This window comes from Quercus lobata, chromosome 7, assembly GCF_001633185.2.
Source record: "Quercus lobata isolate SW786 chromosome 7, ValleyOak3.0 Primary Assembly, whole genome shotgun sequence".
In the NCBI taxonomy this organism is placed as follows: domain Eukaryota; kingdom Viridiplantae; phylum Streptophyta; class Magnoliopsida; order Fagales; family Fagaceae; genus Quercus; species Quercus lobata.
This window is the reverse complement of record NC_044910.1, coordinates 29008212-29025890: the sequence shown is the minus strand read 5'-3', so window position 1 is coordinate 29025890 and position 17679 is coordinate 29008212. Positions and strand designations below refer to the sequence as shown.

At 36.5% G+C, this 17679-nt stretch overlaps 2 protein-coding genes across 3 annotated transcripts in view; one reads left to right on the top strand and one right to left on the bottom strand.

Moving 5' to 3' along the window:
• The first annotated feature begins 6278 nt into the window (after window positions 1-6278).
• On the top strand, window positions 6279-13596 carry LOC115952791 (ultraviolet-B receptor UVR8-like). Of its 2 annotated transcripts, none has more exons than XM_031070062.1 (11): window positions 6279-6634; window positions 9219-9292; window positions 9386-9470; window positions 9930-10037; window positions 10125-10361; window positions 10538-10753; window positions 11260-11303; window positions 11472-11654; window positions 12011-12101; window positions 13110-13153; window positions 13237-13596. In XM_031070062.1, the coding sequence occupies exons 1-11, from the start codon at window positions 6427-6429 to the stop codon at window positions 13357-13359; spliced, it is 1413 nt and encodes a 470-aa protein (XP_030925922.1). In that variant the 5' UTR covers window positions 6279-6426; the 3' UTR covers window positions 13360-13596. The 2 variants fall into 2 exon arrangements, with proteins under 2 accessions (XP_030925922.1, XP_030925921.1); XM_031070061.1 differs by having other exon boundaries at window positions 10532-10753.
• Window positions 13444-17679, bottom strand: part of LOC115951856 (transcription factor bHLH155-like) — an 8748-nt gene continuing 4512 nt past the window's right edge. Inside the window, exons 7-11 of the mRNA XM_031068987.1 lie at window positions 17412-17678; window positions 17206-17307; window positions 14295-14441; window positions 13905-14030; window positions 13444-13817 (exon numbers count right to left, since the gene is read on the bottom strand). Of these exons, the coding sequence (XP_030924847.1) occupies window positions 13728-13817; window positions 13905-14030; window positions 14295-14441; window positions 17206-17307; window positions 17412-17678 (732 nt within the window). The 3' untranslated portion in view covers window positions 13444-13727. The remainder of the gene's footprint in view (window positions 13818-13904; window positions 14031-14294; window positions 14442-17205; window positions 17308-17411; window position 17679) is intronic.

Genomic DNA, 17679 nt, shown 5'->3' with positions numbered 1-17679 from the left:
AAGGCCAAGATAGGTGGATGACACACTGCAACCTTGAGTTCTGAAATGATTCCTCAACCTGAATGAACCACACAAAAGCCTTTTTTCTTCAACAAGGCAATTAAGGGAGCAGCTATCTGGCCATAGTGTTGGATGAACTTCCTACAGTATCCAGTGAGGCCTAAAAATCCACGCAAGGCCTTAACATTCTTTGGAGAAGGCCAAGCCTACATAGTAGAAATCTTCCTAGGGTCAACACTCACACCTTGACCAAAAATAATATGGCTAAGATACTCCACTTCAAAGATGCCAAAGACACATTTGCTCATTTTGGCATATAATTGATGCTGCAACAACAAGCTGAGAACAACTCTAAGATGCTAAAGGTGCAACTCCAAACTATTGCTAAAACCAAAATGTCATCATAGAAAACTAACACAAACTTCCTTAAGTATGGCCTAAAGACAGCATTCATCAAAGTTTGGAATATAGATGGGGCATTGGTCAAGCCAAATGGCATAACTAGGAATTCATAGTGTCCCTCATGTGTTCGAAAAGTAGTTTTGCAAATATTTTCATCCTTCATACGAATCTAGTGATAACCAGATCTCAAATCCAGCTTAGAAAAAAAATACTAGAACCAGCTAATTCATCAAGCAATTCATCAACAACTGGGATTGGAAACTTATCTTTAATTGTAGCCTGATTTAGAGCTCTGTAGTTAATACACATACGCCAAGATCAGCTTTCCTCACCAACAACACTGGAGAAGAAAAACGGCTCTGGTTGTGCCTTATAAACCCAACCTCCAATAGGTCATTGACAATCTTCTCAATTTTAGTCTTTTGGAAGTGAGGGTACCTATGGGGGTTCTAACACAAAGCAATGCCCTCCTCAGAATAATCAAGTGCTTATGGCCTCTACAGGGAGGTAAGCCAATAGGTGTTTCAAAAATAGTAGCAAATTCAGTTAATAACTCTTCTATTTCTGGAGCACATTGTGAAGAAAAAGAGCTGGTAGCAGCCAATGATACAACATAAAGCCCTTCTTCACAGGTGGCCTAAAGAATTGAGTTCCCTCTTGAATGGTCAAACCAATAGGTTGCAAACCTACTAATTTCACAATGGAATTGAGATGTTGGAACGCCATAGACATTTCCAAGAAGTACCATTAGATTAGACCAAGGGTTCTAAGCCATTGAGTACCTAAGACTAGTTCACAGTCACCCAAAGCCAATGCATTCAAGTCAACTGCAAAAACTTGACCTTGCATAGTAACCTTGACATTAGAACAAACACCCTGTGTTCTAATGGAAGCACCATTAGCTACTTTCACCTCAAAAGTTACAGAAGAGTCTAAAGGCAATTGTAAAAATAAAATAAAAAAAACTATAGCAGCATCCACAAAGTTATGAGTACTGCTAGTGTCAATCAAGATAATAAGCCAATGTCCATTAATCGTTCCTTTAGTTCTCATTGTACCAGGTGAGGGACTACCCTAAAAAGCATAAAGTGTGATCTTAGCTTCTACCATTTTAGGTTCAGACTTACTATTATCATATTTATCCACATCTAATTGTAACAAAGTAGCCTCTAAATCAACAAGTTCCACCAATTGAACATTAGAACTAGATTCTTGAAAAGGATAGAGACCTTCTAACAAGAAAAGCTTAGCAGACTTACATTAATGACTAGGCTGAAACTTCTCATCACAGTTAAAACAAAGGCCCTTCCTTCTTATTTCCTCCATCTAAGCAGGTGACAACCTCTACAGGGGAAGCCTAAATCTGGATTCCAATTTCACCTCAGGCTTGGGACCCAAATTGAAGGCTTAGCATAGACAATTGAAGACCTCTGACCTCTACGGCTACTATTCAGGTAATCTTCTTGGATTTTTGCTAATCCAAAGGCTTCATTAAGGTTCTTGGGACTGAGCATCTTCACGGGTAACCTCACCTCATCCTTGAGATCACTAAGAAAACAACTCAATTTGTGGCTATCAGACAAACCCTTAATTCTATTTGATAAGGCTTCAAATTTCCCTTTGTAAACCACAACATTGGTTGTTTGCCTCAATCTTATAAATGATTCCATAGGATCCTCATATACAGTATTCCCAAACCTTGTCAACAATGCTTCTAGAAATCCTTCCCAAGTTGCAAACACCCCATTTTCATCACTATCTTGAAACCATACCAGGGCATCTCCATCCATGTGGAAAGAAGCCATTAACAACCTCTCATTGAATGGGGTTTAGTAGAAACTGAAATATTGATCGGCTTGTATACCCAAGAAGCATGATCATCTCCTTTGAATCGAGGGAAATAAAGTCTCACACTCTTTGACATATTCGAGAGAGGTAGAGAAACAACTTGTGATACAAGAGATTTTAGGGATTGAGATGAAGAACTTGAAGACATAAATTGTTGTTGTCTTTGTTCTTCAGCTTCAGTGAGTTTCTGCAAAGCCAAACTAATGGCGTTCAATTGTTGAGTGTTGGCATTCAATTGTTGAGTATTGCCATTCAATTATTGAGTGTTAGCATTCAACTATTGGTTGATCTCTTGTAAAGAATGGGCATGGTGATCTATGGTAGTTTTAAGAAGGGATAGGGATTCATTGATGTAAGAAGAGGATCTAGTTTCGGCCATGGTTGCAGGAAAGCAAGCTCTGATACCAATTGTTAAGTTCTTGGCCAATCAAGAGAAGTTTAGAGGGAAAACAGTTACTTCGAGGGTAACTAACCTCCTGAGTTGAGAGAATTGGGGAAGGGGAGAAAGCGAGAGTTGAAGAGAGAGAGCAATTAGATTAACTTTTCTACTTTATTCTTATTAAAATGCTCATCGAGTCTTGTATGCCAGAATGACCCTATTTTCCCCCCAAAACTGCTAAGCTAACTAACTTCCTAACTAACATGTCAACTCAACAACTAACAAACCTAACATATAATGCAATGCACCAAGTAAAATACACCAATTATCCATACATCTGTCCATATATCAGTGACTATTACACTTAGAATTATCAATACAATCGTGACTTTGATACTTGGACTCCTAACAACATTGTACACAAAAAAAGGTTAATTTCACCCCCCCTGATGGAAATATGCATGTACGCAGTGGAAAATTAACAGATCTACTTCATTCACAATTGATAACATGTGCTATGTAAGTTTCAGAATATAAGAACAAGAGAGTGTACCTGGGTGTGGTGAAATTCAAAACCAAAGATTGGAAGTTTTTAAGAACACCTTTAATCTTCACTCCAATTCCATGAACGCCCGAGAAGTGTGGTCTCTCAATCAGTTTCTATGAGTTTGTTCAAAGGAGAATGAATGAGTTTTTTCAAAGCTCACATACACCATTTCATGTTTATTCCAAAAAATCTGTATGTTTCTCCCTTTACAACTGATTATCTAATAGGGCTGGCCTTTTGGGCCTTTCCAATTGGGCTTTAGTATGTGGCTTGGAATGGGACCAAAAGGGAACAAATAAGACACTAGCTCCAATGAACCTTGGGCTTTTCTGTCAACTCTTGACAAGTTCAAAGTTACCATTAATTGTATTTAATACCACTATATAAATATAATTGCACTCTATGCCTTATTAATAAATTATATCCCAAGACTTTATTGTACATGCAACTCCTTCATAATATATTTGTAATAATACAAAGTCAAAAAATGAAGACTGCCACTTTGTAGATTACTACATCTTAATCCTTGAGTACCCAGTTTAATCATTTTAAGTTATTCATCATATATTTATGAAATCCAATTCCATAAATATATACTTTAGTAATTTCTTACTAAAGTGGTTAGGTCTAACACTTTGAATAACCATACCTATTAAACTTATCTCAATGGAATATTTTATATCTCTGTTAAGACACTATAAATTCCATCTTGAGAATATATGTTCCATCAACACTAAATGTGGCTGTCCAACATACTGAGATTTTGACCGTTACTTTAGATCTCACTCCTGATATATCAAAGTAACCTACACTTCATGATCAAGTCCATTATTCTATCAGGATTAAGAGTTTATGTAAATAGAAGTCGTGAGATTTATTATTCAATTGACAGTCATTAGGAGAATAATGAATTTCACAACGGTCCAGTTCAATATGTCTTAACTCTTTAAACATATCAATTAGAAGTCTCCACTTCCATGATCAAGACAAATCATCTTAATTAATATGTTATAGTCTTTGCAGATGAAATGTCCAATTTCATCACTGACTACGAATTATAATTCTGAGTTTACAAAGAGCTTGTGATTTATATCTTCTGTGACTTTTCACATAAATCACATACTATGCATCTCATGGACTATATGATAATATCCGAATATTTATGTTACCATTATTTCAAATAATAATAAAATAAATTTATTAATCACAATATTAAGTCATACATAATGTCATACTTAATATCATACATAGCATCATACAATAGGATTTAAGGACACTAATCCTAACACCCCCCCCCCCCCCGTGGGTGTGCGCGCCCCCTAACTAAGTGGTACACTTCAATCCCCTTCAACTATAAAATCGACCAATGTCCCCCTAGAAGCATTGAAAATTAGCAAGTTAGCCCTTGCCATTATCAAATTTTGTTACATTCAATTTGATAATAGCATGGGCCAATTTACTAATTTTCAATACTTAAAGGGGGACATTGCCCAATTTTAAAGTTTAGGATAAGAGAGGGAATTGAAGTGTACCCCATAGTTAATTAACGAAAAAAAAAAAATTCTAAATTTGTGCATTGTTCATATTAATATGCCCATTAAATCCTTCATAAACACTAAAATAATAGTTTTTCCATATAACATGAAGCCTAGATTCTTCATTTGAAGAGAAAGAATAATAAGAAAATATGAGAATCTTCATCTCAATTCTTGAAGAGGAAGAATAATAAACAAAAGTATAACAACAATCCTTAAAATCATCATTTCCAATGAATTATTTTTTAATTTAAAAAAAAAAAAAAAACAGTTTATATAACATTCTCTCATAGCCAAATTACACTAGCAAATCCCACCAATTAAGAAATTAAATAAATTAAATCCTTCAAAAAATCCAAGCACCTCTACAACGCAACTATGCCTATCTTCAAAACCTAATTCAATTACTACACCACGATTCAACCCTTTCAACGAATCCCAGTGGTGTACATTGCTAAAAAAATTTAGAATCCTTGGAAACACACGTTTTGATTGTCACTCACTCACTCTTTTGCATCCTCTTTCTCCAAGCTCTACTCCTTCAAAACTGCTAATGGCATCTATGGCCTCTTCTGGTCCGATCGCATAACACCCTCTATCCCCTCCCCAAAACATCGATCATGACTCGAACTTGCCACATATTCCTTGCTTAACTATTGGTTTACTTCATTCCCCCCCCCCCCCCCACCACCCCGGCGCGTCCCTTAACTTTAAAACTGAGCAATGTCCTCCCTTCAACAAACAGTATGTTGGCACTTTATAAATAGACTAGTTTTAAAGATGAATAAAATGATTGTTTTGAAAACAATATCAAATTTGGTGAACCAAAATGAAAACATCAAACTTAAGAGATCAAAATGAAAACTCATAAACATGTAAGTTAATTTTAAATTAATGATGATTCTGTAAAATCCACTTTACTATATTTGAATGGATAGATAGAATTTTGGAATAGCAAAGGGTGGAGATTAAAATAAAATAATAGTAATAAATAAATAACTCTTGAGATCCTAATCCTAATCTCTTTAACGATTAAAGAATATATTAAAGAAGACTATGTTTTTACGCCAAGTGATGATTGAACTAAATTTATAGCCTCGTGGCACTCCTGACCGTCGATCAAAAGAGCATCAATCTGAACGGCCCTAATGGTGCCACACACCAAGCCCTAGTAACGTCTGGTAGATTCTTAATCCAGCGTGAAACCTCATCGATTCGATTAAAGTCATTAAACAAAAGAAAAATTCAAAACCTCACACTCCCACAAGCCACAAAGAACAAAAACAATTGTGTACTGTAATAATAAACAACTAGAAAGTGACAACATCAGACCCACCACGTGTCGACCACTGAAGAATACATCGAACGCAGAGGAAACTTCTTCATCTTCCAGAAACTTCCAGCCAACTCGTGACTTCAAAAAAATATTAAACAAAGTCCATCTATGCGGTCCTGATTTCTCCACGTGTCCACTCAACCACGTGCGCATCCTACGTGGCATGTTCTATGTCCTTGTAAATGATACGCCCCAATTTTTGTAAGAAAAGTTATTCTTGTCCTTGAGTTTGTCTTTTACTTTTCGTTTCATAAGCACTGGCTTTTGTCTCTGCACGTCTCTCTCTCTCTCTTTCATTGCTCAAAGCTCAAAGCTTTTCCGTAAGGTTAACAAAGAGTTTGTTTGGTTTATTTTTGGTTCAAACAAAGAAAAGTTTGCGATGAATGGAAGTGAAAGAGAAGAGGGAGTGAAAATGGAGGAATGTAAAGAAATAGTGGTGTATATGTGTGGATATATACCAGGAGCTTCGCCGGAGAAATCTCCGATACTGTCTCCGGTGCCGGTTCAGCTTCCGGGTTCGGGCTGCGGTGGAGATTCGTGGAAGGATGTTTGTGGTGGTGGTTGTGGATTCGCTATGGCCATTTCAGGTTGAATCGAGTTTCATATATATATATATATGTATTGTCAGTTTTATTTTGTAGTTTGTGCTTAATATTTTGGTCTTGGACTCCTAGATTTGATTCTATTTGTTCTTTTTGACTTCCATTTTTAATGGGCTTTCGATGTTATTGATTACATCAAAGAAACTCATTTGATTTATGTGTTTATTAGTGTCTAGACTAAGACTGTACAACTGTAAAGCAGTTTAGATGGTTTTTTTTTTTTGGTTTTAATTAAGATTTAGTGGTTTTCTGTATGATAGTGAATCAATAAGAGTGTGCATTGTAAAGGTTGGACATAACTTGATAAATTAATGCCAGCTGCGAGTAAGATAGGATTTGATTTCAGGTCTCCTTCCTGAACTGGCACTAGACTTTTCTAATTGAAACTATAGAACTCGAAAGCAGTTTTAGATTGTTTTGAATATTGTTAGGATTTTTAAGATTTAGTCATTTTTCTGTAGCTGATATTTGGGAATGTTCATTGAAGTAGTTAACATATGTGTTGATAAATCCTTATGCCAAAATATACCAAATTTGGATTGTATTAATATAATTATGTAAGCGAGTTTGGTTCAAATTCTATTCAAAGATAACGAGGTTGTGGTTGGCTAAAAAATGATGAGTTGATATTTTTTGCTCATAGCTTTTAGTCCATAACGAATTATTGAGTGAAACTTGTTACATTGGAAAGTAGATATCAGTGCTTCAAACACAAATTTGACCCAGTTTGGATTTTAAACGAATGAGATATAACAGTTTGACGGTGGCACAACTATGTGGTCCTTGAGTGCTCGCTGTTGTATATATAGGATAGGTTGTAATAATGATATAAGTTTGGAGATTATTCATTTGTAAAATGAATAAAATGAAATTTCAAGATCTAGAATTTTCTTTGTGAAAATTCAAGTTCCAAGATGTTCGATTAGTCAAGACTTCTGTTTGTTCGATCGAAGTAGTGAGAAAGGCTTCTCGATGGGTCGAAGCTTTTGCTCGATCGATCGAAGTGATTAATTTATCTGAAGCTTCTGCCTGACTCGATTGATGCTGGATTCCTGTCCGATCAATCGAAAAGAGCCTTCAATTGATGCTCAATTCCTCTTGATCGATCGAGCCTCGCAAAATATGTTTTTGCATAATTTTCTGCAAAATTTGTGGTAACCGTTCTGAACATTGGGAAAGATTTTAAATCTTGTGAACGGTTTTATGTGGCATTATAACTCTCTATTGGTACCTTTTGAAGGGTTATAACCCTATGGGTATAAATAGTGGTCATGTGCACTTGATAGTAAGTCTCTCTCTCCCTAAAGAATAGTTTCTAAGAAATACAAGAAATCTTGTGGGTATTCTCCAAAATTGTTATTTGTAGAACCCAATAAACTTGGGTTACATCCTGGGGATAAATTTGTAGTAATCCTTTAGCAACTTGCATAGGGGGACAAATATTTTCTAAGTATACCATTCAATTGTGTCTCCAAGTCAATCATAAATTCTGTTTAATTATTGTGTTCATTTTGTTCTTTCATTTTACTCCATGATTTGGTGAAATCCCCAACACTCTAAACCCTTGCTTGAGTGAAACTGCAGAAAATAATATACTGACTTTAACAGCATGTTTTCCTATATAAACCAATCCTTGTTGCAGAAATTGAGAGGAGAGAGGCTGTGGTATCAAGATTACTTTGAGATCAAACATTTTCTTTTTAATAATTTAATAGTAGAGCTACAAAGCTAAAAGCTTGGACGTCTCCATTGGAACCTTGGGCGTCTCCATTGGAAACACCAAGAGATGCCAGTAGAGCTACAAAGCTTTTGGTACTTTGAGAGCAAATGAGAGCAAACCTTGTTGATCCTAAACAGTTAGAATACCCTTATTTGAGAGTTCCTTCCCTTGACTTGAGCCTGAACCGTGAGATTAAAACACCATAGTGTTGTTCATTCAAGCCATAGAAAACCTAAACTTTTGACATTGAGTTCATTGGTAAAAAAGCTAGAAAGTTCTTTGGAGCATCAGAGTTCTAGGTTGTTATGGACAAGATTCATTTGTGGAAAGTCCACATAGAAGGATTCCAAAGTTCTAAGGACACTGTGATTGGAAGGCAAGCGAGGCATTCATTGAGGTTGCAAAACATCCAAGGTTACATAGAGGGTCTAGCTTCATTGTAAGTAGGCTATTGTAACTTTCTTCTACGGTGGCTTTTCTATGGGGTTGGATATCCTGGAGTGTTTTATCCTTTGAATGGGTATTTCATTGGTTTTCCACTTGTCACCAGATCTATGTGCTTTTTTACTGTTTTTATTATTATTACTTTTAGATTTGGTAATTGATTTTGTGGTTGAAATACTTTTATATTTTGCCAAGTACGTGGTTGAAATACTTATTTGTACTATATGTTGGAATAATGGAATAAATCATAGTTCATTCAATCAAGTCACTATTTAAGTTTTTGGGGGTCTGAATCAATTTTTCAATTGGCACCGGAGCATTTAGAACAAATAGGGGCCAAAATGTTTTCAGATTGTCTTGCTGGTGTGGTTACTGATGTGTTAGTCTGTTTTATTGTGGAATCAGAGTCCGGGAAGCTCATAACATGGGGCTCTACAGATGATGAAGGTCAAAGCTATATGACTTCAGGGAAGCATGGGGTAATGCAGTGATCCTATAATTAATGAACTTGTTTCTTGGTTTTGCTCTCTGGAATTGATTTGCATCTACTTTTGACTGAAATTTTTGTTAAGGAAACTCCAGAGCCTTTTCCTCTTCCAACTGAGGCTTCAGTGTTGAAGGCAGCTGCTGGTTGGGCGCACTGTGTTTCAGTAACAGGTACTCATACATTTTAATTTCTAATTTATATGGTCGTAAATTATCATTTGTAAATCTTAAAAAATTCATTGTAAAAATTGAGGGGTAAACAGTATGATTCAACTTGCTTGCATATGTGCTCTGGTGGAGCTTTTTGAATTGTTTGTGGCTATCTGATATCTCTCAAGAGAAAGACAGGCTCTTTATGGTGATTGAGAAAATGGAACCTGGAAGAATTATATATGGAAAATGACATTACTGTTGTGCATGTGTTATAATTTCAACAAAAATTATGTGACTTAAATAGATTGAAAATTGAATATAGGCACACCAGCTTCAATTAGTTCATGTTTGCTTTTTTTAATAATGGCTTTGTACTCTTATGGTATCAATGATGAATAGCTAGTGTTCAAACAAGCATTTTCAGTTGAAGCAGTTATATTGTTGCTGCTGAGCTGAAATTGTTTGTGTCATATACAGAGATGGGTGAAGTATACACATGGGGCTGGAAGGAGTGCGTTCCCTCTGAAAAAATTGTGCGTGATTTGGTCGCTGGAGGAATATTCCAAACAAATTCTACTGACCAAGGTGATTTTTTTTCTTGTATTGGAGAAAGAAACCATAATTCCTTTCAATCGTTCCGGAGTAAATAATGAAGATTGCAATATTTTACAGTGAGTGGAAAGGCTCAGGGCTCAAATTTGATTGGTGGGCCGGTATCTCACGTTGATAACAAAAAGGCGGGAGAGGAAATTGGAAAGAGAAGGAAAATAGCACTAGCTAAGCAAGAACTGGACAGCTCAACACCTGGGGATGAACTTTTTACAGTATCAGCTTGCCTTGTAAATATGGGTCCTGGAGTGAGGATCAGCACTGTTGCTGCTGGTGGACGCCACACGTTAGCACTGTCAGGTATATTCACTGCATCTTGGATCACCAAACCCCATTTGCTTATGGTTCCAGGAATAGGTGTCAGTTCTTTGTGATCACACTATATAGTTTTGTAGGTTGTATGAAGTTCGAAGCTATGGAAGATTTTTGATGTAAAGCAAGACACCTGATGCATCATGTTTTTACCAAAGTTTCAGATATGGGACAGGTGTGGGGTTGGGGCTATGGAGGCGAAGGGCAGCTAGGTTTGGGTACCCGGGTAAAGATGGTGGCTACTCCTCATGTCATACCTTGCATTGAGCAGTCTGCATTGGGGAAAGGAAGCATGAGTTCATCAACACAAGTTTCTAAAGTTCCTGGAAGCTACGTGAAGGGAATTGCTTGTGGAGGTCGGCATAGTGCAGTAATAACAGGTCAGCATCTGATGGTTAGTTGTGTAGGACTGTAGGTCATATGGTTGCCAAGCTTTTGTAGTTATCCCAGAGGATGATGAAGAAATTGCGGGTTCAGCTTCTTGTCTGAGGCCATGGCCTATCTTAACATTCTTCTTACTCTAATCACTTACATGAATCAATTGGGTTTAATATGATATGCAAGGATAATGAAGAAATTGCGGGTTCAGCTTCTTGTCTGAGGCCATGGCCTATCTTAACATTCTTCTTACTCTAATCACTTACATGAATCAATTGGGTTTAATATGATATGCAAGTTAGAGAATCTTAGAATTGCATTTTTTGTTTGGAAGTGCCCAACCGACTTTTTTTTGTTTGACATTTTTATTCACATTATAGTCTATCATTTGCATTCATATTTGGTTCTATTGATCTGACATAGTAGAAATAAATTTCAAGTTAATATTTGATAAGTATTATTCTGACATGATCTCTTCCCTTTAATCATTTTTTCTTTTCAATCACAGATGCTGGGGCACTACTTACTTTTGGCTGGGGACTTTATGGACAGGTGAGCTTTCTGTGGCTGTAAGGGCCTTGAACAGTCTTGCACTGAGTGGTTTGATGGCATATTTTTTTGTATACCATGATCTAGTCCACTTTCTTTTATCGGCCTTTATGTATTACAACCTCTCTTTTTTTGTCCCTTTGATAGCTTGTAATTTTTTTCCCCCTGCAGTGTGGACAGGGGACTAATAATGACCAGTTAAGACCAACTTGTGTGTCTTCTTTATCGGGTAAACAAGCGGAAACAGTTGCTGCTGGACTATGGCACACCATATGTATCACTGTTGAGGGTCATGTATATGCCTTTGGGGGGAATCAGTTTGGACAGTTGGGAACAGGTGCTGAGCAGGCTGAGGTATATCCAATAACCACTGAGTTGGCAAATTCCATTAATTAAGCTAGTCGCTAGGTACAGTTCGAATAATAAACCACCTTCATCATTAGGCAATGGAGCAGCTTATAACCCAAATATCTTCCTACTTGTATGTGACTCAAATGTCTCTCATTTATCAACCTATTGGATTTTCACTTGTACTCTGTTGAAAACACATATAATGCTAACTCCAATCTACTTGTCTAAGATACTCGGTGACCTTGCTTTGACAACTGTCAATTGATATTAGCTTGCAATACTGCAATATTTACTGCTTTAGGTTCACTTTTTGGAGGAAATTTGTGATATCAACTAAAACATTACTTTACCTGCTTCAGACTCTACCTAGGCTTTTGGATGCTCCAAGTCTCGAGAGTAAGCATGCCAAAATAGTATCCTGCGGGGCTCGTCACAGTACCATACTAACAGGTATAATTTTTCAACTGCACTAAAGCAACCATGTAGCTCTTTCTAGAGTTAAAGCATACAGTACACAACACTTTCTAGAGTTAAAGCTTACAGTACACAACACTTTTTTGGGGGTGAAGGAATTATTGTTTCACACTATTGATTTGCGCTTTGTATGCACAATATTCACTCTCACACAAGATATCCACTTTTTTCCAGAATATTCACACTTCGCACGTGATAACACATCATGTGTACAAAGAGTACGAAACAATCGAAGTCCTTTTCTTTTTTGGGTGAAAAGAAGGGAGGGGAGGTGTTAAGAGCTATATTGCCTGCCTATCAAATGAGACTCATTTTTAGCTAAGTGCCTATCATGAGACTTACCTATCCACACCAGTAGATCAAGTATTAATAGCCATTATATATGCACCTATGGTAGGATGAAATTGGGTTACTTTTAGTGTGCATTTGGATATAGCTTACTTTCATTAATTTAGTTATTTTATAGTATAAACAATGCAATTGTACTTAAAAAAGTGATGCTTTAAACCAAAGTACTCAAGACTTTTCCAAGTGTTTCGGCCAGTGCAAAGAAAAATAATTATAAAATTTATATAAAAAAAAGGGGGTTATATAGGGATATCTGTTATTTAAGCTAATATGTTAAAAAATGAAGTTTAGTTATTATTTAGACTATAAAATATGAGGATTTTAAATTATATGCTTATACATATAAATAAATAAAAGGATATGTGTATGTGTATATATATATATATATATATAGTGGTAATCCCGAAATGATATTTTGGTATTAGTTCAAATATTTCATTCTTTTAGTCAAATTGAATTAGCCTCCAGTACAGTATTAACTACTTTGCTTAACCTTATGCGAACAAGATCTTGGTCATTCATTTCATGCATTGTCTTAAATAAAACGTGAACTTGAACATAGGCCTGATATTTAACAAGATCTTACTTTTAAGTCCGATATTGACAATTTCTTATATATGCTTGTGTTCCTTCAAGAGGACGGCAAACTATTTAGCTGGGGATGGAACAAGTATGGCCAGGTAATTTTTAATTATTTAACTATATACTATCTTAGTGTGTTATTAATGTTGCATTGACCTTTACTTTCATGCATTGCTTGCAGCTTGGTCTAGGAGATTCTGCAGACCGAAACATACCTTCACTAGTTTCCATTGATGGTTCTCTGCCAACAAATGTTGCATGTGGCTGGTGGCACACGCTACTGCTTGCTGAAAGACCAGTTTGAGTTTCAAGATTGTTAATGAGGACAAAATGAGTGACATTTTTGTTAGGATAGAGATTCTCCACTGGACTTTTTGTAGTTGTACACTTGAGTTCTTTTATGTAAAATGTACATAAAAGTCTTGTGTGCATGCATGCACGTGATGGTTTTTATTCTCTTACTTGCTAGTTTATCATTAACATCATTAACAGCACACAGGTTTGTTCAGACAATAAATCCATGGAGTACAATATGAGTGTCGATTACATCTGCGACTTCTGGTGTGTAATGTAACAGATATAATCAAGAGGAAGCAGACCCAGTTTTTCATCCAAGAGTTTTGCACTTGGAGCATAAAACCAATTCACACCATTTCTTATAGATGATATGAATCAAATCCTGCTTGACATGGGCTTCCTCTTACGCTGCCACAGATGCATCAAAGGCCAGAAAATATCCATTCTGTGAAAGCCCCTGGGACCCTGTACACATTGTGCAGCGATTGTGAGAAAATAAAATGCCTGCAACACTTTAATATTTGTAAAACATGGTTTAGAACCATTCTATACCTCAACAATAAAATGAGCCCAGGTTTTGTTTGAACGGAGATCCATGGTACCCTTCAAGATGGTTAACTCCGCACCTCTAATCACCTCTGCAATCTCCAAGAAAAGCCCATGCTCATCGCATAGCATCTGCATTAGACATGAATTAAAAAAAAAAAATTTAGGCTATGGCTATGGGTAAATCAATTGGAAAATACTAAAAATATTACATACTTTACTATAAAAAACTTACAAACTGATATGGCAAGAAAATGATTGATGTCATTTAAACAATACAATAAATGAATGTTTGATGTCTTTTTGTGATTAGTGTCACATCAGTTTGTAAAATTTATGTAGTAAAATCTCTAATATCCCTCGCATTACTAAAATCTATCACGTGACAGTACAGACCTCTATCAGCATCTGTCCTGGGAATTCAAGATCTTCCACAACTATGGGGCATATTTGAAGTTCGGTGCCAAAGTCAAAAGCCCAGCTAGTCCCATTTTGGCTGACATTTTTGGTTTCAGGTGAAACCCAATTATTGTGATTAGCCACCTGCATAAGTGCAAAACATTTTACTTCTGCTTGTTACATCAGGGATCATAATGTTACTAGGCTGAGATAGCAGTCATAACTAAATAACTAATGGCCAAATTTTCTGACTATTTGTGAATTTATTATAATATGTGAATATTACAAGTGAATCAAAAGAGTTAAAAACACAACTATAATTTGCAATATGCAAACTGAATCTGAATCCCAACTGCCTAAGGTTACACTATGCATGTACTTTTCCAAGTTAAACCTATCTAGGGAAAAATCTAAATCCCAACCACCTAAGGTTACACTATGTGCATATACGTTTCCAAGTTATACCTATCAAGGGAAAAATATGAATCCCAACCACCTAAGGTCACACTATGCGTATACTTTCCAAGTTATGGTTTATCTGGGGAAAATTATTGAACATCCCTCATCTTGCAACCTTCCCCAGCAATCAGCATTTTAATCGCTAATACTCTGCAACAAAGATTTCTGTAATTTGATTGTTTACAGTCAGATGGCTAATTTTTTTTTAAAAAAATGTTTATTGTTTTTAATTGGTTTTGGGGCAATCAGACAGCAATTGGCAAGAGCCATGCAGCAGGGAACCATAATGTCAAGGCATCTGTGTGTGTGGTGGAGAGGTGGCGGCACCACTTACCAAAGGTCCCAAGAAGGCATTCTTGTGAAGGGTATATCTGTCTGTCTCCTATTCTACTACAATTGTATTAATAGAGCCTAAATACTCTTAGGTAAATTACAATTTATCTCCATGTGGTTTGGAAATATCACAATTTAGCCCACAAAGTTTCATTTGCTATATTTATACCCTTAGTAGCTACTACCGCTGTGTAAAGATCAACTCCTGCTGCTATGAGTCTCGTCTTCATGGAGTTCCCGGATGATAAGGAAGAAAGATGGCTTGGATTTACAGATAGGGGCTTTCTCCAGCCTACCCATGTGTAAAGAAAAGCTGCTGTTGGTTCTTCTTCCTAGTCTGATTCCTACTAGTGCAGGGCCCACGGGGCAAAGTCGTTAGACACAGAGATCTATCCTACATATAAGGGGTCACCGATTCTGTTAGGAAGGAACTAGAAAGATCAGAAGTTGGTTCTGAGTCGGCTGGTAATCCAGAAAAGGCTGCCGAACAGTGTCGATAGTTTGGACTAAAATTGTTAGGGTTCTGTACAAATTTAACATTTTTTGTCAGGTATGGGATATGTGAGCAATTTTACAAGACTAGTTTAATAAAAACACCCTCTCTCACAGATCCAAAAACATTCTTTTCTCCGGTTTCCTTTCGAGAAAGAGTGAGAAATTTTTTTCAAAAAAGGAGGATGAGATGAACTGAGGGAGCTCATCAATGGTTTGAACGGTGGTTGGTTAGGGTTTACTTTTTTTTTTTTTGGATTTTAACAAAACTGGCTTGAGAGGATTGAACACATTACAGGCGGAGCTGGAGAGTCTGGTAGAGGACACAAGAATACATTATGTCAGGTAACCAATCACGTCATTTGAGAAAAGAAGCACGATGTTTGTTGTGTCCAGTAAGTCAAGGACCAATACTGAATCAGAGGGATCACAATGCTTGAGGGATCAGGTGAAGGGGTTCATGATGGCTTAGAGCAAAATACTCGGGGAATTAGGAAGAGGCTGGGACATTGTGCAGCAGAGCATTCTGACCCAGTCGAGGACCAATACTAGTTACGAGGGATCAAAGAGCTTGAAACTTCAGAAGTCATACACTAAGCACACCAAATTTTGATGTTATGGGTTGGGTTTGTTGCCATGGTTGTTATGGGCTCATTTTTTAATCTTGCTTGGCATGCATATGTGTGTGTGTGTGTGTGTGTGTGTGAGAGAGAGAGAGAGAGAGAGATCAGTTTTGAAGAAAAATGGGAGCATTTATTAATTTTGTTTGGTTTTGGACTCACCCGATGGATATGAAATTGGATTGATTTATACTTTGTGTGATTATTTGTTGCATTTTTTTTTTTCTTTGGATTGTGCTTTGCATGCCCAATTCAACATGGAGACCAATGTTGGTTGTTTCCATTAATTCCACAGCAAATTCATTACCTAACTCAATGTCATTTGAAACTCTTCTACACTACTTCAAAATTAGTTCCTCATTTGTGGACAACCTCATGTTTTTGTTTATGTTTAAAGTTTAAACCAACCTCTAATATTGGTGATTGAATTTTGATTCCCATTCTTTTAGATTGGATATTAGAGGAAGAAGAACACAAAGGGAAAGGAAATCGAGGGGTAAATTTGTCAATAATATACAAAATCATTTAATTTGGATGGAACCCTAGCAGTTTCAATTAACTTCAAACTATAAGGGTATAAAAATAGCAAATGAAACTTTGTGGATTAAATTGTGACATGGTCAACCCCAAAGGGGGGCAAATTGTAATTTACCCAATACTCTATAAGACTACAACTACATTTTTCTAATCAATGAAGCTCTGCCTCATCAATCAGAAAAACATTGTCAAATAAAAGAAACACCTTAACAGATCCACCTGACATCAGTCTATTTTTACTCATATGCCTCAGTCCTAAACATTTGTAATGTAGTTGAAGTAGAAGTTTCTGGTCATTTTCTCAAACAATTCCTATGCTGAAAGATTTCTAATAAACTAAACCCATTTGAGATCTTTAATCTGAAAGTAATACTTGTACGTATCTGAAAGAAAATTCAATGTTTATAGTGGCAGTTGACATTAAAAACAAACACACACCCACACCAATATGAGAAGACTTCACATACCTCATGATGGGCATATTGCCTCAATTTTTCAGCATGCTTGGTTACACTTCTTAAATGCAGCATATGCTTTACAGCTCGATCTAAGAGACCATCAATGCTACACTGAATTACATAAAATACGGAACACATTAAGTAAGATAGATGAGAAAATATCAAGCGATTACCTGTTTGAAGCACTACAAATACATAACCAAAACTGCACTCACCTTTGCAGAATTTGGGACAAGTTGTCGGAGCTCCTTGACCCGATCCTGAATCATTTGTCTATCCCTTGGCCGTTGCCTTTGATTTTCAGCAGCTCTGGCCCGTCTTTTGCCAACATTGGACGGCTTGGTTCCCTTCCTAGGCTGCATACATCCACTATCTTTTTGCTGCTGCACTTCATCAATCAATGTGCTCCTAATGCTATTGAAAGAAACTGAGGCTGAAGAACCATTGAAGGCACCTCTGTTCCTTGAAACAGGTGAAGATTTA